This window comes from Microtus oregoni, unplaced genomic scaffold (genome assembly GCF_018167655.1).
Source record: "Microtus oregoni isolate MIOR12 unplaced genomic scaffold, Mior012 000023F_ref0000262, whole genome shotgun sequence".
Taxonomy (NCBI): domain Eukaryota; kingdom Metazoa; phylum Chordata; class Mammalia; order Rodentia; family Cricetidae; genus Microtus; species Microtus oregoni.
In genome coordinates this window covers 26,615,105-26,642,999 of record NW_024543082.1, presented here as the reverse complement: position 1 = coordinate 26,642,999, position 27,895 = coordinate 26,615,105, and the positions used below count along the sequence as shown (strand labels likewise).

At 39.8% G+C, this 27,895-nt stretch overlaps 1 protein-coding gene across 1 annotated transcript in view; it reads left to right on the top strand.

Annotated features, from left to right (window-relative positions):
• Adgrg7 (adhesion G protein-coupled receptor G7) overlaps positions 1-25,371 on the top strand; it is a 59,365-nt gene extending 33,994 nt beyond the window's left edge. Inside the window, exons 9-16 of the mRNA XM_041673089.1 lie at positions 714-874; positions 2,345-2,500; positions 3,256-3,368; positions 9,279-9,628; positions 10,872-10,968; positions 15,893-16,048; positions 18,059-18,215; positions 24,487-25,371. Coding sequence (XP_041529023.1) covers positions 714-874; positions 2,345-2,500; positions 3,256-3,368; positions 9,279-9,628; positions 10,872-10,968; positions 15,893-16,048; positions 18,059-18,215; positions 24,487-24,720 — 1,424 coding nt within the window. The 3' untranslated portion in view covers positions 24,721-25,371. The remainder of the gene's footprint in view (positions 1-713; positions 875-2,344; positions 2,501-3,255; positions 3,369-9,278; positions 9,629-10,871; positions 10,969-15,892; positions 16,049-18,058; positions 18,216-24,486) is intronic.
• Positions 25,372-27,895: the final 2,524 nt, after the last annotated feature.

Here is a 27,895-nt window from a genome sequence, read left to right as displayed (position 1 = left end):
TGGGCTGGAGAGATGGCTCAGAGGTTAAGACTTCCAAAGGTCCTAAGTTCAATTCCCAGCAACCACATGGTGGCTCACAACCATCCGTAATGGGGTCTGGTGCCCTCTTCTGGCCTGCAGGCATATACACAGACAGAATATTGTATACATAATAAATAAATAAATATAAAAAAAGAATATTATACAATAAAAAACTGTGTAACAAATAAGAACAATGACCTCAAAATGTCAACAATGTGTAAGTATCTTGATCAGAGGTAGAAATGTACATTGCAATATGATAAATATATATTCATATATAAAAATGTTTTAAGCAGAGGTAGAAACATGCATGCATACAATATTCAATATAATTTAACTTTGTATCAATATATAAGAATCTATACCAATGTAATTGCATATAAAAAATAACTCACAAGTATTCACTCTATTACTCACTATTATTATTCCATCCAATTTTCCCTTTTTTCAAAGATATCCCTGAGCCTATAAAAATTTCCCCAACCCCCAACCCTATACCAATTATAATCAACCCCTACTGTAATATTACCATACTGTATTGCAATCAAATAAAAGCTCAGCTGCTGAACTATTTTTTGTTGTACCTTACTCAAAGATGAAGCAACCATGCAGTTCCACAATGACTTGAAAATTTTACTTTTGATCACTACCAGGTACATTTGTTGAATATTAATGTTTATTTTTCTCCACAGATAAAAATTCATGTGGCTTTGTAGTGTACCAAAACCACAAACTTTTCCAGTCAAAAACTTTCACTGCTACATCAGATTTTAGTCAAAAAATTATCTCAGGCAAAATAAATTCAAGTGATCAAGACCCAGATGTTTCTGTGGAAATGGTATTTAATCCTGCGGTAAGTTTCCCCATTAATGGAAATTTTTTAAAAATCTGGAGATAATTACAAAACTGGAGATATTTTAGACAAAAGAGTTCTATGGTTCCATGCAGGCTCCCTGGTTGTTTGTTCAGACTCTAAGAGTTGCCATGAGCCAGACTAGCCCTTTCTGTTGGTTTTCCTCTGACGTCCTTGATGTCTCTGGTCCCACAGTCCCTCTTCCATCTCTTCAGCAGCACTTCTGAGCGCAGCCCAGTGTTTGGCCATGGGTCTCTGAATCAGCTTCCATCAGTCACTCAGCGTGGTTGCAAATCTTATCTTAGGAGATGGCTAGTTCAGGCTATGCATCCACTGCTGCCAGAAGTCTTAGCTGGGGCCATCCTCAAGGAAGTTTCCCTTGCATTAGGATTTACCCGAACCAAGCCCCCTTTCCAGTCATCTCTCTCAGCACTCTCCCCCTCTGCCCACTCCGAGTCTGATCCTTCAAGTTCCCATGCCTACCTGCCCCAAGTCCAACCGTGAGATCTCTTATTGCCCTATCCCTGGAGATCCATGTGCCCCCCCCCCCCTGAAACGTCCTTATTACCTAACCTCTCTGGGTCTGTGGATTGTAGCCTGTTATTCTTTACTTTACAGCTAATATCCACTTACAGGTGAGTACATACCATGTTTGTCGTTCTGGGTCTAGGTTACCTCTACTCAGGGTGATTTTTTTTCTAGTTCTATCCATTTGCCTTCAAATTTCCTGATGTCATTGTTTTTAACCTAGGCCCTCTGTGTATACGTGACAGTTGTGTAACTCGGTCTATTTGTGGGACTCTTGGCAATGGGAATAGGAGCTTTGGCTGCTCTTGGGAGCCTATTCCTCCTGCTTTTCCCGGCCTGAATCCAGGGGAAGGTGATTGCTTATGGCATCTTGATATGCCATGCTTCGCTGAAGCCCTGGGAGACCTGCCCCTTACTGAAGGAATAGTAAGGAGGGGTAAATGGGGGATTGGAGGAGTGCTGCAGGGGGAGGGAGTGGGAAACAAGGGAGGGGAAGCTGTGATCAGGATGGAAAATATATTAGTTTTAAAAAATTAGCTATGGTATAAAATAAGAAAAACGCTACAGAAAGTCTCTGAAAAGTCTTTTAAAGTAATTATTTAAATCTTATCTAAATTTCTGGCAATCTAAGTAAAAAGTAAATTAATTGATTTATACCCTTATACACTTTCTTTGATTGGTTGTTTGGTTTATTTTTGGGACAAATTATCACTATATAGCTTTAAGTGGTCGTGAATTTGGAGCAGTCCTCCAGTCTCATCTTCATAAGAACTTGGGTTCTAGCTGTATGCTATCACACCTGATTTCTTATGCCCTGGCTCTTCCTTCAGACTACAAGGAAGACATTAAGGCTTAATATGCACTTATTTCTCTTGGGACTATCTTATCCTATTAGATTTTTTTTCTATCCAATTAAGCATTGACTATGTCATCAATTCACAGTATGACAGAAGAGAGTTCAAGCTTCACTCTTATGCCTGTGTCTACTGGAATTTTTCAAGAAATGACTGGGACACACATGGCTGCCAAAAGAATAGCAGCACTGAAGGGTTCCTCGGTTGCCGCTGCAACCACACAACCAATTTCGCAGTATTGATGGTAAGAATGTGCAATTTATATAGGAGGTATAAGTTATGTAGATGGTAAAATTGGGAAATGCAGGGAATGAGTGAAGTGGTAGGTGTAAAAAGGAACATGTTAGAAAGAAAGCTACGGGGTGGTGGTGGTGCACACCTTCAATCTCAGCACTTGGAGGGGGAGACAAGCAGATCTCTGTGAGTTCGAGGCCAGCACGGTCTACAGAGAGAGTGTCAGGACAGGCTACAAAGCTACACAGAGAAACCCTGTCTCGAAAAAACTAAATCACTAAATAAATAAATAAAGTTACGGTTTATTGTTGTTGTCTGCAATGTGGTCTTGGGATAGAAAGAGACAAATTTAGGTGAGCACTGTGTTTTTACACATGGAAAGGATGCGTACGTGTGAAAGAGAAGATGCATCCCACGGGATGAACTAAGAGTGAGGTCCACATGGAGAGGAATGTTTAATACATACCTGGCCATACGTAGGCCACTTTGATTTCTGGGAATGTTTTCCATTGGCGCTGTCTAAGTTGCTGTTCTTGCTGATAAGTGGGAAAGAGATCGCTCTTCAGTCCTTTATGTTTTTCTTATAGGCTCATTCTCCGTCAATAGTCAAGTTTCCCTGTACAGGGGGCTTTATATAAAAGAAGGCATATTTGGCATCTAGTTGGTTATTTTAGCCAGTGTAATTCTACAATACTGGCTTATATTAATAATTTTAAGCACTTAGGCCAGTTTATTTAAAAATCTATGTCAAATTGTTTTTTTCAGTCTTTCAAAAAGGATTATCAGTACCCTGAATCCTTAGACATATTGTCCAACATTGGTTGTGCCCTGTCCATTGCTGGCCTGGCTCTAACTATCATTTTCCAGATTGTCACCAGGTAAGAGGGGAGGGGAAGGGCGCTCTTCCCAGGAGAAACTACTATCCTGTAATTTACTGGATACACTCATCTCAGAACTTAGTTTCTCTAAACTAGAAGGCAAAATCTCAAAGAGGCCGGGATAAAGTCACAGTAAACATACAGTTACAAGTAAGACAACCGTTTTGACAGCAAAACCAATATGAGCACATAGCTCATAGATCCTGAAACTAATGTAAAAAGGAACACGTCTGACAAATTGGATTGCAAAAGAAAAAAAAACATTGTTGAACAACAACATCTTGAAAATAATTTTTAAAATAAAGCTTTCAAATGATGAAATGTTTAAAGTTATTGAGTTTCTCGGCTGTCTGTTTTTGAAAAAAAAATCTTACTTTAAATTTTAAATAAGTACTTATAAACATAGTTCTTTTCACATTATTTTTCCACTGAACATCTAATTTTGCATCCTTCAAGGGGTTTTATCATTGTAGTTACAGCCTGCAGTACAGTTTACCAAGACAAGGGCCTCATCTGGTTCCCTTGTCACTGTGCTTTGCTTTGTTTTCACCCTGGCTCCCCAGGGCTAAGTGCCACACTGGGCCTTTATAAAACTTTATAAAACTATGAAATAAATTAATCTATCAAATATGCCAGTCTGGTTCTCCTTCCTCACCCAAGTTGCACCAAGGTGAATTCACCATTTCTCTAGAATCAATTCTCCCCACTAAATTCTTTCTCAATTATATCCTAGATGTGCGGCCAATTTAACTATATAGACTTTGTTATTTATAATTATTATAATCCAGATTGTTTTACTTAACAAATAAAGTCTATAGCAAAGCAGAAACAAGAAACTGAATGTCCTTGTAAACCCCAACGACATTTGCCAATACTTAACATTTTATGTTTTTTTCAACTTTTTCCCCAAAATTTTGCAAGTAGACCGCAATAAGACTATCATCTTTAAATTCTTCAGCTGTGCATCTCCAAAGAGCAACACGCTATATTCTCTTACGGAGCATTGTATCACTATCCTCACCCTGAAAATGTAATCTATGAAATTTAAAATTCTGCAATCACAAACATCTCCGTTCACCCAGTAGTCTATTACAGATGCGTATATTTCTCTAAATTAATTTACTACCATGATACTTTATTCACCTTTAGCCTTTAACAATTCCTTTTTCTTTTTTGTTTGTTGTGGTCATTTATGACACTAAAGTCTTTGAAGTGTCCAGGACAGTTATTTTGAAGACTGCTCTTTGATTTAGGATCTGTTTGACATTCTCCTCACTGTTTGATTGAGGTTAAGGATTGGCAGAGTAAATCCTATGCCATTGTCTCATGTCGGGGTGACTCCACAAGGGTACGTGGTAGTAGTCCTGTTGCTGTTGGTTGTAAGTTTCAGTGATGTTTAATGGGTAACTGTGAGATTCCTGTATCATCACAGCTCATTTTCTCGGTGTGTAAATATCAGGTTATTCTTACAGCGTGAATTTGAGAATGTTCAATATCCTTCTGCTTTCCAACTATCTCTCCCACGGTGATCCTGGTGAGATCCACAGGGATCCTTATTAGAGTGAGATCGCATTGATGATTTCATACTCTTTTATGCTTCCTGTGTTATTTGGCGATGCATGAATAAAAAGTCACAACGAACTCTTTAGGCCATTTTGCCATGTTTCTACCATACTTTAAGTCTGTCTCATTTTAATGACAGCAAAATAACTGGACTCATCTTTCAGTTTCTCCGCTCCATCACTTGTCATTCTTGAGAGTAAAATTGCTTTTTCCTTCACGCTTCACACTAAATGAGTTTTTTTATTGGTTCATTAATATCTCTTGATAGTAATTAATTGACTTATTACTGCTGCCAAACACCATGTCAGAAGCTAAATAGCAAATGATAAGCAAGATTAGATTCCTGTCTTAAATTTCCAGGGATAAACAAGAGACTATACAAATATGTACAAAGTGAAATGTATAGTTGTAGGCTGTGACAAGCATGTTGGAGTGAAAGCATGTGCTGTGTACTTCCCAGTTTGATGGGGGAAATTAAACAGCTCTCATATCTGTCCATTGATTTGCATTCCTTCCATCACTACAGTTAGACAGATAATTACTCAGCTCACTATGGATGATCTGTAATTGCTGTACAACTAGCTTTTTTCCACCTAAAACATTACCCCTTCCATTTGTTATTAGATATGTTTGCTTTTGTTAACTTTTCCTACCCCAATTTGATCATCGTACTTGCCACTTAAAATTCATGAGAATCAATAATCTTACAAAATAATAAAAACATTTTGTAGATATTTTAAATATTGAATGAAATACATTCTTGGATAAATCTCCATATGATAATAACATGAAGGATATAGCAATATTCTAAGCGATAAGCATAAGGCTATTTGAAAACTTATTGTTCTACATGTAGGTCATATTTTATGTTCAAAATTAGACAGTAACTAATGTTAGTTTTGTTGGAGGGAGCATTCCACTGCATGTATGCGGAGGACAGAGGACAATTTGTGGGAATCATGCTCCCCTTCTACTGTGCCTATAACTCAGATTATGAGTAGAAAGGCCTGTAGCCCGGAGCCCTTTCACTAGCCCCTCATGCTACTTTTCTATACAGTGATTTCTCTGAAGACATTTTGCAGCTTTTATTACTAAACATCTTAAAATATGTAAAAAGATTCAATGATCAAGAAAATCTAACTAACATATCTAATGGACTGAATTCTGTCAGTGGAGAAATCAAAGGACTCGGTGGTTATGGTGGAATATTAGGAAACCATACAGGCTATAAAATGGGTAGATTTGATCATTAAATTACAGGGTAAGGATATAAAGTATGTCTAGATAGTAGAACTGTAACATCTAGGATAAATCCAGAAAGACAACTATTGGGGAAATCTATAAGTCTAGAAAGCTTGGAAAAAAATGAGAGGGCACTGAATAGTCTTCACTGGTACAGGACTAAATGCCATAGGATCCACAGGACTGCCAAATGCCATTGGAGAGGGCACAAGGCTATAACTATCGTTAAGAAGGAAAACAGTGCACATATGATAGAGAGAATATCAGACCTTCCATCGTTCCTCCTTTGCCAGCCTGAAGATGCATGTGTTGGCCAGTACAGGACACATCCATGTACCAGAGCATGCATGCCCTCAGCACAACATATCACATACATATTCTACATACTTCTTCCACACCACATTGCACATCATGCACACACAGACTGACGGGAACACAAACATGATCATATCACCTTCTAAAAGTTGCTGGTAAGCATGGCTATACTGTAGATAAAATCAGAACAAAATCCTTTTCTTTTAGAGCAAACACACTAGGAAAATAGAAGTTGGGACTTGAGCACAAAGGAGTGGTTTCTGCAGAGCAATTTCTGCACCTAGAATTTCCATCTTCAAATGCTGGAACTCTGGGCATATTTATGGTAAAAGAGAAATTAGAACATATTGACCTTTTAGCAATCAGCAAAAATTTCCCAAAGTATGACCCTGGAACTCTTGTCCTTCAGAGGTGCTATGTGGAAAGAGAATTCTAACTTGTGGAAAAGACATGTGACTCTGTCCTATAGATGTCACAGACAATAATCATCAGTCTACTCAAAAAGAAAATAGCTCCAGTAGCAATATAAAACAAATTTAAAACATGTTTGCCTAATTTTACAGGTTTATGGGGAGATCAGCTCTTTTTATTTTATTTTATTTTATTTATCTTACATATCAACCACTTCCCCTCCCTTCCTTTCTTTCTCTCCTCCCTTCTCTCCCCCAACCCAGCCTCACCCACTCCTAAGAAAGGGTAAAGCCTCCCATGGGGTGTCAACAAAACCTGGCACATTCAGCTGAGGTTAAACCAACACTCCCCCTGCAGCATCAAGGCCGAGCAAGGCATCCCACTATATGGAATGGGCTTCAAAAAGCTAGTTCGTGCACTAGGGATAGATCCTGGTCCCACTGCCGGGGTCCCACAAACAGACCAGGCTACAAAACTGTTGGAGATCTGCTCTTTAAATAAAACATAAGCAAAATAGCCTAACAGTTTCTTTTAAATGCGTTACACTATTGTATTTTTACCTTTTAAGAGTATATTTGGCAGTACTGTAAAATTTACAGGTGATTTTAAAAATAAACATTGGCTACAAACATGAGACTTTTCTCTACATTCAAACATGGGTTTGAAGCATGATTAACAAAAACTCAGGGTAAGAAATTGGGGTTCAGCCTAAAGATCTGAAAATCAAAACAGCCAGCCACTGGTTCCTACCTTGACCTCAGTCTGAAATGGCAATCCTGCCTTCTGGAATCTCAGGAGACTGTGTCTGGGAGCTATCTTCCCCCAGTTTATATTGCCCTCTAGGGATGGGATGGAAGGCTTGCACCACCATCATTAAAGGCATGTACCACCCAGTTTCTATGGCAACTAGTGTGACTACTGGGATTAAAGGTGTGTGTTACCATAATCTGGTCTGTTAGGCTGACCAGGGGGATTCTTTTACTCTCAGATCTTCAGGAATTCTTTATTTCTTGACATACATTTGAAATGCCACTACATGGGTTCATCTATTAATTTGTAATGTCCTATTTTGAGAGAGAAAATGCTGTGTAAAGGCCCTTCTCCCTATAACCTTTGTATATGTTTGCAGCTGTCCAAGCTCAGGGATGTCAAACCATGTATTACCCCTCATGAGTCTGGGACTTACTATGGCTAGTGTGGTCTAGCTAAGCTCCCCGGGGAGATGGTCGTCAGACAGTAGCTGGGGTGAGTGCCCTGGAGATTCCTCTAGAACACTGGTTCTCAACCTTCCCAATGCTGTGACCCTTTTTATACACTTTCTCAAGATGTGTGACTTCCAACCATAAAACTATTTCCTTATTACTTTGTAACTATAGTAATTTTTATACTATTATTAATTGACTTGCAGGATATATCTGATATGTGATCTCTGAGGGGTCACAACCCACAGGTTGAGAACCACTGCTCTAGGGTATCAGAACAGCTGGATCTTTCTCGATGTACGTAGGCCCCGAGAATGTCTGGGGAGGTTCTTTAGCAGGAGAGTGGGTTTCCCCACTGGTGGGCGAGAATTCCAAGGAGCACAGCAAGAAAGATGACTGTGCTGGGACCCAAGGCAACTTGAACTCTGTGGGATTTTCCTAAAAATAAGTAAACAAACAAACAAATAAAAATTAAAAGAAACTTTAAAAATTAAAAAACTTAATGACTTTATTGATTAAAATAAGTATATTAACATCTTCAGACCTAGACTTCCATTTTTTTCTTTGAGTTGAACTTTGTTCAGGGTCATAAAAGTATGAAAGGAGGATTCTAGCATCATGGTACCCAACGGATAAGCCAGCCTTGGCCACCAGACTTTAGTTACATTCTGTTAGTTAAATCAAGGCAAGGACAGCCCTGGGGAAGGACGCTAAAGGGCACAAATACTAGGAGTTAGGCCTCACTGCCCACTGACTTCAGAGATTAGCGGTCATTTCTTCTTAATCAGTACGCAGCGGTTCCTTAACGCATCCGCTTGACTGGACTTACGTTGAGCAACACATTTGTTTATTCCTTCATAGTTTCACTGAGGATTGTGAATTTTTTTGTTTATTTTCTATCTTTTGGTATGTGTGAGTGCTTTGCCTGCATGTATTTAAGGACACTACATGCAAGCAATACCCACAGAGGCCATAAGAGGGCATCATATTTCCCCTGGAACTGGAGTTACTGAGCTGGGAATCAGCATTGACTGCTGGGAACTGAACCTGGGTCCTCTGCAGTCAAGACATCTTTTCAGTCCTGATGGGTTGTTTTTTTTGTTTGTTTTTTTTTCAGTTGATTTGCTTTCCCTTATCACGTAGTTCCACATAATTTTTTTATTTTCTTTACTTTTAGGAAAATCAGGAAAACCTCAGTAACCTGGGTGTTGGTCAGTTTGTGTACATCAATGTTGATTTTTAACCTCCTCTTTGTGTTTGGAATTGAAAACTCCAATAAGAACTTAGCGATAAATGAGACTGGCACCACTAGGAATAATAACCCTGACAACAATGAAATACCTGCGCGAGACACGGTGGACACCCCGAACCCCTCCTGCACAGCCGTGGCTGCATTCCTCCACTATTTTCTGTTGGTGACGTTCACCTGGAACGGACTCAGCGCCACGCAGCTCTACTTCCTTCTGATCAGAACCATGAAGCCCCTGCCTCCGCATTTCATTGCCATCATCTCATTAGTTGGATGGGGTAAGTGTTTGCATCAACGCCTGTTCAGTCATTTCGCTTCGTTACACGGTTGCAATTGTTTAACGTAAACACCCATTGGAGGGCTAATAATTCAAGGTAGGGGGCAAATGGAATAATCATTAAACACTCTTTCTGTCTAGTAGCCTTTTCTTTAGTGAGGGATCAAGACTGCTATACAAAGCCGGGCGGTGGTGGCGCACACCTTTAATCCCAGCACTCAGGAGGCAGAGGCAGGTGGATCTCTGTGAGTTCGAGACCAGCCTGGTCTACAAGAGCTAGTTCCAGGACAGGCTCCAAAACCACAGAGAAACCCTGTCTCGAAAAACCAAAATAAAAAAAAAAAAAAAAAAAAGACTGCTATACCAGATATAGTATAAGCTAAATTAAAAGGTTGATTTTTTTAAAAAAAAATCCTTTTACTAATTTATGCTAGATTTAGAACATATGCAATTAATCTCCTAAATACTGAAATGGGAGTGTTTCCCAGAAAGTAATCAGAGTGTCTTGTTAAGGAAGAATTCTTGATAGCTATATTGTGTCCCAGAAAAGACAAAAGGAAGAATTGTCTCAGCGAAACTCTAAATTGTTCAAGTAAAAGAGGACTTCAGACATTTGGTGATGAACATTGTGATCGGAAACACAGAGAAATGAACAATAAGATAGGGTTGGTATACAGAAACAACACGAGAGAGAGGGAGGGAGGGAGGGAGAGAGAGAGAGAGAGAGAGAGAGAGAGAGAACAGATTTTTTTATCTGCTCGGCCTCCAAGCAGAGGACCGGATTCTCTGGCCGCGGTTCACAACGGGCCCTGCAGACATACCTCAGTGGCTTTTGCTGCTTGCTCTTTTGTTTCAAACCCCACAAAGGCAAATCCCTTTGGATCCCCAGTAGACTTGCAATGTGCAATACTTATGCAAACCACATTGCCACATTTCCCAAACACTCTTTCAATCCAGCTATGGGTAACATTTTTTGGGAAGTAACTCCTGTATAAATCAAAGTGTCATGAACAACAAACAGTTTAAGCATTTTTAAATTCTACATTTTATCAATAAACAGAAATTAGAATTTTAAATAAAAATCTGTCAACTTTTAATCTCCTTCTACTCATCGGTCAGTAGTTTGTTCAAAGAGGAGAAAGCATGCAACTTAAGAGGTCAGATGTATAATTTACCTGAAGTCTTTTATAATTAATTTCCATCCTGGACAAACTATTAACTCCTTGCCTGTCTTTGTCCCTTAGGAGTTCCAGCTATAGTCGTGGGTGTAACGGTGGGGATTATTTATGCCCAGAGTGGAGACAAGTCATACTGGGAGTTAGACTATCGGCAAGAGGAAATGTAAGTCTTATCTCTTTAAACTTCTTTGACATAAAAGTATATGAATTCATTGATATTAATTCCAAGTGTCTCCAAGTTTCACTTTATAAATGCCCTATTTTGTAATGGGTATTTTATGTTCTCAAAGAATACACCATATTTTCGATAGGATGACACAGAAATTTCCTGTGATAATTCCTGAAAAAGAAATATCCACTGTTTTGATCTTATAAATCTGAAGTTTCTCATATTAAAATTATATCCTCTTAGTTAGTGAGAAAATCATCTAAAATAATAGTTATGATCCTTAGTAGCCCTGAGTCTTGGTTCCTTCCTCTAGAATGGGGATAGCGGTTAGAGTGATTTTGGTCAGGGGTTGTTCTACAGGATGTCAATCAACCCTGGAATCACTTAATATCTCACAAAGCACTCTCTGTGTCTCAGGCGGATGAACTCCTCATGTTAAACATAGCTGGGATGACTATTTCATGGTAATGTTTCCTGAACCACAGATTCTTGCTAGGCCACCAGCATGGATAATTAACTGTTCTTATTGGAGCCGTTTTGTTTTTCATGTGGGAAGGAGAGGAAAGTTGAGCTGAGCTGAACAGAGGCTCCACGCTGTCCTTGTGTTTCTCCCACCAGACAGCAGCCGCCCTGAACTTCATCCATCCCTCTCTTGTGACCCCCTGCCATTCCTATCCCCAGTCACCTGAAAACCAGTTTGTCCTAAGGGCACTTGATGACCCAAGGGAAGACTATGGTGTCAAGAGATTTACCTGCTTGTGGCAGCTGTAGGTCTGCCTGAAGGGCTGACTGCCTGGCTAGAGTTCTCAACCTAGACTTTCTGTTTAATTAGATTTCATTGTTATTTTAAGTTTTAAAGTTTAAATCTCACTGTTAGATGTAAGATGTACAAGTATATCCTGGGAGAGGTAACCATTATTAATTTCTTATTGTAACCCAGGCAAACGGCTAGATCCATTTCTATGAAAGCTGAGAGAGAAGCCAGCTTGCTTGAGTGTATTCACACTGGTCTATCAATAATTTACAGCAGAGCTTTTGCTTGGCACGGGGTTAGATGCTGAGGACGGCTCTAGGCCACTGCTGATTGACGATTGGAGGAGAGGAAAGGATTGGTAATGAGATCATCTTGGTCATCCTACTGCCTCTGCCATACACACATGCCGTCGGCGTCACATTCCTTCATCTCCTGAGACAGAGGAAGGGCTGCTGTGGTTTCCCTGAGTTATTCTTCCACTAGCATCTCCTCGATGTCTCATGTGTTACCTCACTGACCCCAGTTCTATTTATCTGACCCGAGGCCCCGACCTGTTGCTTCTCTATGTTAGTCTAGTAAAGGAACAGATGTAGCGCAGGCCACATTCTTCTTGATGCACTACCCCAGTTCTCTATACCGTCATCAGAAGGGCTGTATCCCACTCTCTGATGGGGAGAGGGTTGAAATTAATCATTGGAACTGGAACATTATCATTTCAAACGGTTGAAAATCGTATTGCTAATCTGAATGGCCTGTGATAAAACGGAGATGATGTTCAAGTCTGTAATGAACTAATAAACCAACAGGCATGTCCACCTTTAACAGAATGGGTCTGTCTCTAAATAAAATGCTGAGGATGTGCAAAGTTTATCCTAAAGATGTCTATCATCCCTTTCATTTCATCTATGAATTGAGGATTGGATTGTGGAATATTAATTTGTGTTTCTTTTGTTTATGCTGTGGAACATTTATTTAATGATGCAAAGATATATTGCATTCTTTTATGTTGCATTTGTTTAACTCTGTGAAGCTGTGTTACTGTGCCTGTCTAAAACACCTGATTGGTCTAATAAAGAGCTGTAGGGCCATTAGCTAGGCATAAGAAAGGATAATCGGGTCTGGCAGGCAGAGAGAATACATAGAAGGAGAGATTTGTGGATAGAAGATCAAGAAATGAGAGAAGGAGGAGATCTCCAGGGGCCAGTCACCCAGCCACACAATTAAAGTAAAAGTAAGATATACTGAAGTAAGAAAAGATTTTTAAAAGTCCATAGGCAACATATAGATTGGATAATTTAAGTTAAGGAAAGCTAGCAACAAGCCAATCTAAGGCTGGGTATTTACAAGTAAGAATAAGTCCCTGTGTGTGATTTATCTGGGAACTGGATGGCGAGCTCCCCCAAAAAGCTGACATAGTGAAAAATAACCAACCACAGAGGATCACAGTTACAGTTTAAATACAAAGCTCCCACTGCAGTGTTCATAGGTACAAGTTAGGAGAAGCATCATCACTTGCTGTGTGTGCACTGACCCAAAGGACTGTAAGCATCTCTAGTGAGCCAAGGATGGGAAGACCTGGAAGAGACACACACTTAGATGCCGGGACCTATCAGAAAATATGTGCCAGAAAGGAAAATTCTATTTTTATCCTCTGCTTTAGTTGAAGAGGGACTTTAAATTTAAAACTTCTTTGTCATATATCATAATGTTGTACCTCCAGAGAAAAGAAAATGAATAGAAATTGAAAGCCAAATATGTAATAGGCTTCTGGTTATATTTTTTCCAAAATCAATTGTCTGCAATATATTTTGATTATGTTTTTTCCCTCTTCGAGCCCTCCCAGGACATTCCTGCCCACCCACCCAACTTAGTGTTCTTGTTCTCTCTCTTTCTCTCAACAAGAAATAAAAACAAAACAAAATAAACAAGAAACACACACAGAACCCACAAACAAGCAGACAAAAAAGACTACAGAAACTGAAAATCAAAGCAAAAAAAAAAAACAATGGCCAATAAGAAAAACAAACAAACAAAAAAATCAAAACCAAAGCTCTCAAAAATACCACTGAATTTGTTGACCAACTTTTCCTGGGCATGGGGCCTGCCTGGGGAGTGCAGTTGATAAACCCACTGAGATTCCGCTAGAGAAAACTGACTTTAGTGGCAGCACGCACAAAGCCTGCACAGGTGCAAGCCAGATGGGCTTGCTGGTTAATTTTTCATGCTTAATTAAGAAAAAGAATCTATATGTGTGTCTGTGAATACGCCAGACAGTCCTTTGGACACCAAGTCATTGTTGTGTATACAGATACATGTAGAGGCCAGAATAATACTTTGGATTTGTTGGAGCTGGAGTTATAGAGATTGTATAGTGTAGTGGCTGAGAACCAAACCCCAGACATCTGTAAGACTAGCCCTCAACTCCTGAGCCATCTCTCCAGTCCTTGGTGATTTTTGTCCATAGCCTGCTGTTGTGTCTGCTACCGCCTCCTTGTCTTTCCTCTGAAAACTGCTCAGAACAATGATACCACCCAGAATCCTCCTCCACTCAGCAGCCAAACTGTCATTCAGCTCTTTCTTTTTACTTTATCAAGATAGGATCCACAGGCCTTGAAGTTCCAATGGAGCCAAGGATGCTCTAGAACTCCTGCTCTTTCTGCTTCTGTCTCCCAAGGATTAAGAATGCAAGTGTGTGCCATCATCCTGGTCTTTCTCCTTACTTTTAAACAATCTTCAGCCAGACTGTTTCTTGGGCATTTCTTTTGTTGCACACCCCTCACAATACAATAAGCGCCAGAGGATTCCCAACCTTGCTCAAGTCATGCTCTCATCACTGCACCTGGAGTAACACTTTTTAAACCTAAAGCACATCATTTCATGTCTCACCACCTCATCCAGAATGCAAGCAAGTGCCCGCAAAGCCGCAGTATAGTTTGTATCTTGTCAAAAGCTTCATTCACTTACTCAAGTGTTCCGAGCCACACCAACCTCTGTTTCTAAAGCTGCTACCTCAGGGCCTTTGGACATGATGCAGTCTCTGCTTAGAATACTCTCCCTCCTCATCAGCTTCAGGTTTTTGCTCAAGTAGTATTTTTCTGTGAGATTTTCCCCCAACCACTTTATTAAATTGAAACCCTCCCCTGCACACACACACACACACACACACACATACACACACACACACACACACACACACACTTTTACACTCATTGCTCACATTATATTTTATCTCCAATGCTCATCACTACCTGACATATTATCAGTCTTATCTTTTGTTTTATCTGCATCTCTAAACTAAAATATTTACTCACTAAATTATGGAGTTTTTTTTCTTTTTACTGTTAAGTTCTTGCTATCTAAAAGACCATTTGGTACATAGTATCTTCTCTCTAAAGGTTTTTAAGTGAATAAATTATTTCAACAATATTATGAGGTGGCTACATCATTTTCAACTTAGATAAGAAATGAAAAGAACAAAACCCATCCAAAACTCTTCATCAAAACAAAGATCGTGATAGACAATCTGTAAAACAAAACAGCACAATGGGCTTAACTTTTGAAAACTCATCCTGGCTGAGAAGGCATGGGTGGCAGCAGCAGCAGAGACCACTCTGAAAGACACAGAACAGGACTTATGGCATTTCTTTTACACACAGGAAGTAGAGAAAGAACAGGAAGTAAAGCCAGGCTATGAAACCTTAAAGCCCACCTCTACTGATTCTCTTCTTCCTGCAAGGCTCGGTCTTCTAAAGTTCCACAACCTTCTTAAACAGTGCCACTGACTGGGAACCAAGAGGTCAATACCTGAGCTTCTGGCAACATTTCTGATTCAAATCACACCTCTGTAGAAGAGCTATTACCTAGCATGCCCCAAGACCGGGGTTTCATCTCTCCAGAATGAAAGTAGCAACAAGAAGATTAGCAAATAGTTGAGGTCTGCCTGACTCAGTGACTTACCTGGTGCATATTGACTCATAGGAAATTGTGACAGAGACAACTTTTCTAATGGGCTGAATTATTGTAAATGACCTCAGATGTGCAAGACGCCAATGGATATTATTATCAGGGACATCCGTTCCATGAGCGACAATAATGTTAAATAACAAAAGGAATTGGCATTGGCTCTTTTCTTGGTCTGCTGAAATTATTTGTTTTCCTCTACAGCTGCTGGCTGGCCATTCCTGAGAGTGATAATTTTGTAAAAAGTCCATTTTTGTGGTCATTCATCATCCCTGTAACCATTATCCTCATCACTAATATTGTTATATTCATCATAATCACGGTCAAAGTGCTGTGGAAGAACAACCAGAACCTGACGAGGTGAGTCTCCCGGTGTGGGAAGCTGTGAGCAAAGACTAATGTAGGTGTAACAGCACATCACCTCACTGCACCCCAGCAGAGACTAACATAGGTGTAACAGCACAGCACCTCACTGCACCCCAACAGAGACTAACATAGGTGTAACACAGCACTTCACTGCGTCCCAACAGATACTAACGTAGGTGTAACACAGCACCTCACTTTACCCCAGCAGAGACTAATGTAGGTGTAACACAGCACCTCACTGCGTCCCAGCAGAGACTAACATAGGTGTAACAGCACAGCACCTCACTGAACCCCAATAGAGACTAACGTAGGTGTAACACAGCAGCTCACTGCACCCCAGCAGAGACTACATCTCACTACATCCCAAAGCCCTGCAAAGGTTTTCAAAGTCTGCACAAGGCATGGGCATGTGGTATACAGGAGTAATATCCCAATGAACTTTGATAGAGAAACAGGATCTGCTCAGCTTCTCTGCTAACTTCAGCAGTCCAATGTGCCATACAGCATTATATACCATACTTCTGGGTCACATGGGCCCAAGAAATCCAGTGTGGTGTACAGCATTATATACCACACTTCTGGGTCACGTGGGCCCAAGCATAAACTAAACCCTACAATGTCAAGAAAATCCCCCAAATTGAGGAAGCAAAAATTTGAATACTTGAAGAAATGAGAAGGCTGTCAGGAGGGAGGGGCTGGCATTTGCCTTTTCAATTTGAGAACCACTGCCGACTGTGCTTGAATTACATACATGATTAGCTTCCAAAACTTCAAAATTCATTGCACATATATGAAATTTGGAGATTTCACTTACAAATGTATTCTGCCTTTTAAAAATATGGAACATTTTGTGACACCGAGACCACATTCCGTGGCTTACCGGGGCCCACCCAGCTGCACATCTCCTTCCTGTTAGTTTTCTAGCCCCAGTAAGTGCCCTTATTGTTATCTCTAATATCTCTTGTTATACAATAAGAGACCTGCCTGGTCTACAGAGTGAGTTCCATGACAAGCCAGAACTGTTTCACAGAGAAACCCTGTCTTGAACACCTCCAGCCAAAAGAAGCCCAAGGGTAGGGGTAGGGGAGAGAAGTGGAGGAAAAAGTATGACCAGCAAGGAGAGCAAGAGAATACGTTCCCATTTCCCTGAACAAATGAAACATGGGGATTTTATCCAAGGGTCTATACATATTTACATGGGTCGGTGCCAGTTCACAAGGAGGGCCAATTTAAGGTCATAATTTGAAAAGATAGCAGACACATATTTGGGCTATAGTTAGCCCAATGTCTCAGAGCACATATGTAGAAGATCAAAAGAATGGACAGAAATAGATCTGTACATAATAGATCTACGAAGTCTGTATTTTTGTACTACACAGTTTTTACTGAATGTGAAGAAAAGGATATTTGTGAGAATATGCTAACATGGGAGTCTGGTTCTGAAGAGGCCTGCCTTGCTCAGTCACCAACACTGTCAGGGTTCTCAAGAGCAGCAAGAGACGGCAAACTCCACGAGTGATTGTTTTCTAGTCTCTGGCTTGCTCTCCTGGCCATAATAAGTCACATAGTCAAGACCAGATTCTGGGGGTACAGGGGTACAGGTTTCCCATGAGAGGGGGGAATCAGGCTGCTTCTAAATACCTTGTTTTCATATAACCAAAGGCACAAGAAGTTTCCGGGCATCCCAACTTCCTTAACAGAAAGGAATTCTTCACTAGCTGACCTTTTAGTGATAATCAACCAGAATCCCATTCTAAAAAATTGGTTGCTTCCTCATGAAATTTCCTGTGCAGTACTAAAGGAATGATTTGCCTGAGCTTTGAAGTGGGCATTAAAGTATTTTAAGACAGACAGTCAAGTCACATTTTGTCAGGGTGATGTAAGGTATGACAGGGCATTGTTAAGTGAACAAGGTATATAGGTAGCGCTAAACCCTGGCAGTGAGGACATTAGTCAGCAAAAGCCTAATCATCCATGTTCTCTTTCTCATTTTCTTTCATGTAGCACAAAAAAAGTTTCATCCCTAAAGAAGGTTCTTAGCACGTTGTCTATTGCCGTTGTTTTTGGAGTCACCTGGATTTTTGCATATGCTATGCTAATCAATGATGATAACATCAGGATTGTTTTCAGCTACATTTTCTGTCTTTTCAACACCACTCAGGTATGTTATCAATGGTCCGAAAGTAGCAGAACTCATGGCACATGATACATAGTATCGTCCTGGATCCATGTTTCCTTCCTGTAAACCTCTCTGAAGATCGTTGCTTAGTTACCTTTTATTTGTAGATCTCGGGAGAAGAACAAAAGCTTTCTGTGTTCTTTTCTGGCCTGGAGGTCACAGAGTAAACTCTCCATAGGGTTGGTGCACAATTCCTCTTCTCTGAGTAAAAAAAAAAAAAAAAAAAAAATACTACATAAGGCAGTATGTGTCCTTTCCTTTCTTCTATGCAACGAGTTTACTTTGGTTGGAATGGGCAATGGTCGACATTCCTTGAGCTTGGAACTCTGTGGGTTTACCGAAGTTTTCTTTTTCCTTTTTTTAGTATTTATTTATTTATTATGTATACAATATTCTGTCTGTGTGTATGCCTGTAAGCCAGAAGAGGGCACCAGATCTCATTACAGATGGTTGTGAGCCACCAGTGGTTGCTGGGAATTGAACTCAGGACCTTTGGAAGAGCAGGCGATGCTCTTAACCGCCGAGCCATCTCGCCAGCCCCCGAAGTTTTCTTTTCCTTTTTTTTTTTTAAAAAAAAAATGTGTTAAGATTAGATTTAGGCACAGGATTTGAGCTCTTTTCTCTGTAAATTTTAAATTGCATTTATTAGTAGTAGTATGGGGCATGCATGCTGTTGAATATATGTGTGTAGAAGTCAGAGGGCAGCTTGCAAAAGCCAGTTCTCCCCTTCTACCGTGTGGGTCTGTGACTAGAGCTTAGATCTTCACACTTGCTGGCAGGTGCCTTGCCCTTGAGTCATTTCACAGGCCCAGAAGCGAAATATTCACCTTGGAAAGAAAATTCTCCTTATTCTGTAGTTGCTGGGTATGAAGATTTAAAATGCCATTAAAGTTGAAGACCACAGGCTCAATGGGGCTCTTCCGTCCTTACCAGTATTGTCTGGCTCCTTCACCTGTGTAGTGAAGAGAACTAAAAGTCTCCACCAAGGACTTGGAGTCTATGTGTTCCCTCGTTTTCCATTTTGTCAGTTTTTGCTTCATTCATTTTAAGTGAAGACTTAACAGTCATCCTCATGTTATACATTCGTGATTATTATATTTTCTAGAGGAATTAGCCCTTTTATTACTTACACTAAGATATCCTTTTATTTCTGATAATATCTTTTGCCATAATGTACCCTTTATCTATTACCTAGTCTTGTCACATAAACTGGTTATATGATCACTTGTGTGTGCAAGTGTGTGTGTGTGTGTGTGTGTGTGTGAGCGTGTTTGCTATGAACCTCTGTATCTCTAAATTTTAAGTCTCTATTATGCAGGCTTCAAATACATAAGCGTTACCTTCTTGTCTATTGTGACAGTCTCCAGCACTTTATCAGAGAGGGTAGCTTATTTGGATCTAATGTACTCATTGATACAGGTTGCCATTTTACGATTTGTCTTCTGTGGTCATTTGTTTTTATCCCCTGATCCTCTTTTCCTCCCCCACTTTCAAGTATGATTTATTATCGTTATGACTCCACTTTAATTCACATCCCAGTAATGAGATTTTGCAATTGGAGACAAGTTCATGGATGCAGTATACATTCAGAACTTTCATAAGGAACTTAAGGCCATTATTTTACAATACCCAGTAAAATCTAAGAGTCTCATGACAATAGAAGTCTGTTTGCTACCCTCTCTAACCTTGTGTAGAGGGGACACGTGGCAATTTACTTATGTCCTACATGTATATTCATAATAAACCCCAAAAAGAAATGTTATTTTTCCCTTAAATAGACATACACATTTTAAGTAATTAGGAGGAAAAACTTATATTTGGTCATATATCAACCATATCTAGGACCCTTCCTTCCTCTCTGAAGATCTAAACATCATATGCTATCATTTCTCTTCAGCCTAAAGGTATTTCTTAATATTTCTTGTAATTTATGGCTTTCGGTGACCAAGTATTTTCTTTGAACTGAAAAACATTCATTTTGTTCTCATTATTGAAGGATTTTTTTTTATTTATGAAACTAGGTTGACAGAGGCCCTTTTTTTCTTTTTTCTTTTCTTATTGCTTTTTAGAAAAGCAATTTCACACACCGATACATTTCCTAATGGGATGTCCTCAACCATTTGTACTGTTGTACTGCACACAAATGGGTTATTTTTCTCTGCTTGGGTCGGGGCTCTCTCTCTGTTTTAATGTTCGGTAGTTTAACTGTGGTATGAAAATGGTTCTTAACTTCCTTTGCGCATACTTTTCTCAGGGTTGCTGAACTAGTAAAACCTTTTATGGTTTTCGCCATTATTTTTTCCTGTCCTGCTTTCTTCTCCTCCCTCTGATAATCCAGTTGCCTTGATATTAGGTCACTGGATGCTGTTCCACAGGTCACAGTGAGCCGTCCATCTCTCCCTCTTTACTGATCGTTACACTAGCAAACTTTAGGTTCTTATCTTAAAACTCACTCGGTTTGCTGTGGCTGTCTCTATCCTGTCGGTACGTTTGGTTGCTGATGTTACATTTACTCAGTTTAAACGCTTTGCTCTGATTTATTCTCTTAAATTCTGCTCTCCCACACTATAACCACGTCTCTGACGCACCCTACAGGAATAGTATCTCCAAAGATCATCTGCTAAATCCAATGCCTGGGTTGGTCGCTTCAGCCACTCTAGTCCTTGCTGGTTTTCCTTAAGGCGGGTCACGTTTTACTGTCTTTGTAGTATTTTGATTGCTTCTTGCATATTGTAAGCAGTGTAGTAGAGCAAATCCACATTTCGTTGTATTCCTATCAAGAACAGGCTCAGCAAATAATACACCTGGACTGAAACTAAAACTGTCTTTCTTACAGGTTTCATCTCGTTTATCTAAGTGTATCGATGCTGTTTTCCCTTAGTTTGTGTGTGAGTGTGTCTGAATGTGTACGTGTGCATGTGCCCCTGTGTGCAGAGGCCAGAAGAGGACCTTGGATGTTATGCGCTACCATGCTCCACCTTATTCCTTTTGATTTCGGGGCTGGGCTGGTGACCAGCATGTCTCGGGATCACTTTCTCTCCCTCCCATCTGGGGTTACTGGCACACGTGTGGCCACGCCTAGCTTTCATGTTGGTGCTGTGAACCACACTCAGGTCCTCATACTTGAGCAGCAGCACCCATACCCACCGACCATCTCCCCAACCCTTTGTTTTACTTTTAAGCTTGTTTCTTAACATTTTGTGCCCACATATTTTGATAGTCTGGATAATTTTCTCATGGCTTTTCATTTTGTTAAAAAATAACTTTTAACTATTTAACAACAGCTTGAATTTTTTCAGGCAAATGGCTGGAGTCAGAAAACATCATTTTGAGTGGAGTAACCCAGACCCAGAAAGACAATTATCACATGTACTCACTCATAAATGGTTTTTTTAAACATAAAGCAAAGAAAACCAGCCCACAAATCACAATCCAAGAGAACCTAAAAAACAATGAGGACCCTAAGAGAGACAGACATAGATCTAATCTCCATGGGAAGTAGAAAAATACAAAATCTCCTGAGTAAATTGGGAGCATGGGGACCTTGGGAGAGGGTTGAAGGGGAGGGGAGATGTAGGGAGAGGAGCAGAGAAAAATGTAGAGCTCAATCAAAATAATAATAATAAAGGAAAAAAGAAAAAATAGTTGAGAAAACTAATTAGCTGTAGTAGCATAGGCCCATAGTCTTAATACTTTGGATGTTGAGGACAGCCTGGGCTACATAATGAGACCTTGTCATAGAAACAAAGAGGCTGATTGGATAGTTCGGTAAGTAAAATGTGCCTGCCCAAACTGAATGACCTGAGTGCAATCCCTGGACCCACGTGGTGGACAGAACTGACTCCCCGAAGGTTGTCCTCTGGTCGCCACACATGCAACGTGGTGTGCGCACACCCACACAGTCACAATACATACATAAAGTTTTGTCTGCATGAAAGAGCCTAAGATATTAGTCCTAGTCTATCATCTTTGTTACACACATCACTGTAATCTCCTTGCTTTTATATATTGGGCCACATGTATTATCACTTTTACATATACCTTTCTCTAATTATTTGGACCATTTTAATTATAGTTCTAAAGTCTATTAATACAATCCTTGTTTGTTAATGATGACTAGAAGATTCAACTTTCAGTTTTCAGAGTAAAACAGTATGTGCTGATCCCTGCATCCCTTTAAAAGTAGTGTGTGCGAGAGCAAATTCTATTTGCAAAGCTGGGAATCTGACTCAGGGCCTCTCACTTGCTAGGCAAGCACAGTGATGCTGAGCTGACCTGAGGAAAGAATACTGTTAACATCGGGTAATTGTTTATTGACTCCTAATTTTATTGGCACACTTTAAAATTTTCCATGCAATTAACATCGTCAGCAATACTTTCTCCTAATAAACATTAATTACTTAAATTATATTTGATATTTGTGTTAACTAAATTATTATGCATAACTCTCCATTTTAAATATTTCCATGGTATCTTATCAGATTATCCTATTTGACTTTTTGTTCTAATTAATGACATCAGTGATAGTATTTTTTGATTAATCATTTTAGTAGATTGTTAATTGAAGAGTTTCCTAGGTGGTAATTTCTCTTTAGATATGGCACATGAACTATAGATTTGTTTGAAATCTAATTATTGATGATCTTCCCCCCTTTGGAATTCCATAGTTAATAAATTACATGCTTATAGAAAAAGTCTGAGCTAATGAAAAATTAATTAACTTTCACCATTGTTATTCTACTTACTTTAAACAATAATTTTGAATATATTTTAACTTTTTATTTATTTATTTGTTATGTATACAATATTCTGTCTGCGTGTATGCCTGCAGGCCAGAAGAGGGCACCAGACCCCATTACAGATGGCTGTGAGCCATCATGTGGTTGCTGGGAATTGAACTCAGGATCTTTGGAAGAACAGGCAATGCTCTTAACTTCTGAGACATCTCTCCAGCCCCCTGAATATATTTTAGACTATTTGAAGTTTCAAAATACTGCAAACTACCTAAATACCCATCACCAACCTTTAGTACTAATAATGCCTTCAGGATTTTTAAAAAATTATTCTGTGAGTGTTTCACCTGTGCATATATCTGTGCACCAAACACATGCCTGGTGTCCATGGAGGTCAGAAGAGGGTGTTGAATCCCCTGGAACTGGAATTATAGATGGTTGTGATCCATGATGTGGGTGTTGGAAATCAAACCCAGATTGTCTGGAAAGCAGTGAATTCTGTTAACTGCTGACCCATCTTTCTAGTCCAAAAGTAACAATTTTCTGTAATCTAGATGCACAAGTAAACTTAGGAAAAACACTACAATTTTCATACATTCTTTATTCAGTGTTCCCCAGTGACAACATCCTCTCTAATACAGTACATTGTCAAAATCAAGGAATGGGCATTGAAGCAATATTATCAGCTAGGTTACAAATAGTATTAGAAAGGCTTTTTAGAGCCTATAATATTCTAGGTAGTACTATTCTGTTGCTGTTACAAGTGAGAGACACCACCATACATTGGATAAGGAAGGAAGATTGAAATGACAACTGTAGTAATTCAGTTCCAAGCACTAATAAGAGTGGATGGATAATCTTGGGCAAACTGTTTGTTTAATCTGAATTTTAGTTTTCATATCCATAAATTGGGGATAGTGTGTCTTAGTTTATAGTGCTGGTATGAGAATTAAATGAGAAGAATCAAATGATGAGAAATAAATGAGAAGTATCTGAAGTCAATTTGGTAAATGACAAATTAAAGACATGTAGAAAACACTACCCAGCCTTTTGTGGTTTCATTTCCTATGACTGTCTCATCTCCTTACGTAAAACACAGAAAAGCGATGACTGGAGGGTTTTTAATTTGCGCCGTCAAGGGATTACTAAGTCTATAAAATTCCTGCTACGTTACTAAATACCCAGGAAATGGAATCCCAGAATGTTAGAACAGAAGAACACACGGGTATCCCCCGGCAACCCTTACACTTTTAGGAACACTGAAGGCTGTCAAGATGAGGGAAAGAGCAGACATGCACAGCAGAAATGGCAAGCCAGGGCAGGAACTCTGGCGTTCTGAGTATGCATTGGGGCAGCACTGTATATATGAGAAGGACGTGCACGTGACCAGCAACATGAAGCAGTTATACCTCCTCGTGCTGGGAGAGGGAAATAATATCTCCATTCTGTGATGCGGAAGTCTGTACTGTACTGTCTACTGCTCTGTGCTGTCCAATATGAAACTTTTCTTCTCTCTTCAGGGACTACAAATCTTCATCCTCTACACTGTCCGAACCAAAGTATTTCAGAGTGAAGCGTCCAAGGTGTTGAAGTCTCTGTCATCTTCCTTTGACAGAGTGAAGCCATCGGCTTCGTGGATCCCGCTGAGACTGCGTGTGAGGATGTACAATATGCTCAGGTCCTTACCATCCCTGAATGAACGATTTAGGCTCCTGGAGCCATCTGTAGTGTCCGAGGAAACATCATTATCTTGAGAGTGACCAGACAAAGTCAAGTGCCTAATAAGGCTGTTCCCTGTGATGGTCTTTCTGTCCAGCCCCTGAGAATTGTGCCCGTTGATGTCATTCTCTACTTCTCCTAGAATGTCTTCCTAAAGACAGGTTAAAATTTGCTGTTTCTTATCACAGGAATAGTGGATTTGGTAGGGGATTTTTGTGGTTTTCACTAGCCTATTACGTGACTCAAGTCAAGAATCCCACACAGTATTCAAGATGACCATTGTTATGTCATTAGGTCTGCATGACACACTTTGATAGTCATGTAGAACTTAAAACACATTCCTTCCCAACTTATTAAAAAAGACATGAAGAAAAATTACCTTCTAGAACAAAATGGCTACTGATAAATACAGGGAGTTGTTTGCATACATTATACTTTTGCAGATGACGAGTTTTGCAACCAGTTTTACATATAGGAAAATATTTTTTGTTTAAAAAATTTGTTTTGTGGGCTGGAGAGATGGCTCAGAGGTTAGGAGCATTGGCTATGCTTCCAGAGGTCCTGTTCAATTCCCAGCAACCACATGGTGGCTCACAACCATTTGTAGTGAGATCTGATGCCCTCTTCTGGTATAAAGGCTTGCATGTAGATAGAGCTCTGGTATACATAAAATAAATAAATCTTAAAAAAATTGTTTTGTGATCAGAGTAATCAGTTCTGTAAGAAATGGTTAGAGATACTGTTCAGGAGACTCTAAGCCTCAACTTCTAATTATTTACTGCACATACATACACACACCTTTTTAATGTTCATATATATATATATATGTATATATATATATACCATATATGCTATTACTGATGAAGTGACATTGGGACTGAGAGAATGGAAAAATGTAGAACATAGATTAGCATAGACACTCAGATCAACAATTAATAAATGGGACCTCCTAAAAATGAAGTTTCTGTAAGGCAAAGGACACTGTCAATAAGACAAAATGACAGCCTACAGAATGGGAAAAGATCTTCACCTACACCACATCTGACAAAGGACTGATATCCAAAATACATAAAGAACTCAAGAAACTAGACATCAAAACAGCAAATAATCCAAATAAAAAATGGGATATAGATTTAAACAGAAAATTCTCAATAGAAGAATCTGAAATGGCAGAGAAACAAAGAATTGTTCAACACCCTTAGCCATCAGGGAAACACAAATCAAAACTGCTCTGAGATCCATCTTATACCAGTCAGAATAGCTAAGATCAAAACCACCAATGACAGCTTATGCTGGAGAGGATGTGGAGCAAGTGGAATTCTCTTCCACTGCTGGTGGAAGTGCCAACATGTGCATATTGCACAAGCACTTGTACAAACTTCACACACATAAGCACACACACACAATGGATGAAGTGACACTGGGATTCAGAAGATGAAATGATGTCAAACACAGTAGCAAAGAGAGTGAGATCATCAACTGATAAATGGGACCCCATGAAAATGAAGTTTCTACCTCAAGACCCAGCTATTCCAGTCTTCAACACACACCCAAAGGATGCTCAACCATACCACAAGGACACTTGCTCAACTCTGTTCATAGCTTTATTTGTAATAACCAGAACCTGGAAACAACCTAGAAGACCTTCGACCAAAGAATAGATAAAGAAAGTATGGCATAATTAACACAATGGAATATTCCTCAACTATTAAAAACAATGACATCAGCAAATTGAAGGCAAATGAACGGAAATAGAAAAAAAATCATCTTGAGTGAGGTAACCCAGACCCAGAAAGACAAATGTGATGTGTACTCACTCCTAAGTGGAAATTAGCTGTAAAGTAAAGGACAATCATATTACAGTCCAGACACAGAGAGGCTAAGTAACAAGGAGGGCCCAAAGGGGAACACATGGATTTCCCTGGGAAAGAGAAATAGAAGAGATCTCAGGGATCAGGTTGAGGTGAGGATGGAGGGGAGAGAGTAATAAAAGAAATGACTTGATGAGGGTACATTTCAGGGTCAGGTAGAAACCTGATGCCAGGGAAACTCCCACAAATCTACAAGGATAACCCCAGCTAAGACTCCAAGCAATAGTGGATAGGTAGCCTAAAGTGGCCATCTCCTGTAACTACAGATTGTAGTTACAGATTGGTAACTACCCTAATTGTCATCAGAGAACCTTCATCCAGTGACTAACGGAAACAGATACAGAGATCCACAGCCAAGCACTGGGCTAAGCCTGGGGAATCCTGTCGAGGAGAGGGAGGAAAGATTGTATCAGCCAGGGGGGGTCGTGGTCATCAAAAGGGGACCCACAGAAGCAACTGGCCTGCTCATGGGAGCTCACAGACTATGGACCAATGGCCAGTTTGTATGTAACTGGCCTAGGCTCTCTGCATATGTGTGACGGTTTGGTCTACTTGTGGAATTCCTGGGCAGTGGGAGCAGGGCCTATCTCTAACACTCAGGCTGGCTTTTGGGAACTTGTTCCTAATGTTGGGTTGCTTTGCCCAGCCTTAATACAAGGAAAGGAGCTTAGTCCTACCTCAACTTGATATGCCATGCATTGTTGGCACCCATGGGAGGTCTGCCCTTTTCTGAACAAATGTGGAGGAGGGGTGGGTTGGGGATATAGAGGAGGTGGTGGAAGAAAATGGGGGGAGGGGAAGCTATGGTGGAATGTAAAATAAATGAAAAAATTTAATTAAAAAATAAAAGTTTTGTGACCAAAATAATCAGTTCTGTAATAAACAGGCAACACTGTGTCTTAGTAGACTGCTAAGCATCTAGCTATTTACTGCACACACAAACCCCTTATCAATAAGTGGTGGGGGGGTGTGTGTGGAGTGTGTGTGTGCATGCGCATGTGTGTGTGTGTGTGTGTGTGTAATTGATATAGTCGCACTGGGACTCAGAAAATGAAAAAAATGTAGTGACAATCACATGTATGGCTTTTAGAAGCTCCAGATATTCCTAGAACTTGAAGCCTTTAGATTGTGAACAGCTTCCCCTGGAGTGGGGAATACCCCACTGGATTTAGAAGATACCATCTCTGAATTGTTGCTTTTTGTTTGCCACAAACCAGGCAGCTGGTGCGAGCGTATGAACTAAGGGACTAACAAATTTCATGTGAGCTTGTCAAAGCCTTCTCGTCATTCCCTAAAGATTACATTCTCTAATTTTATTTAACTTTTTAAATATCTATTT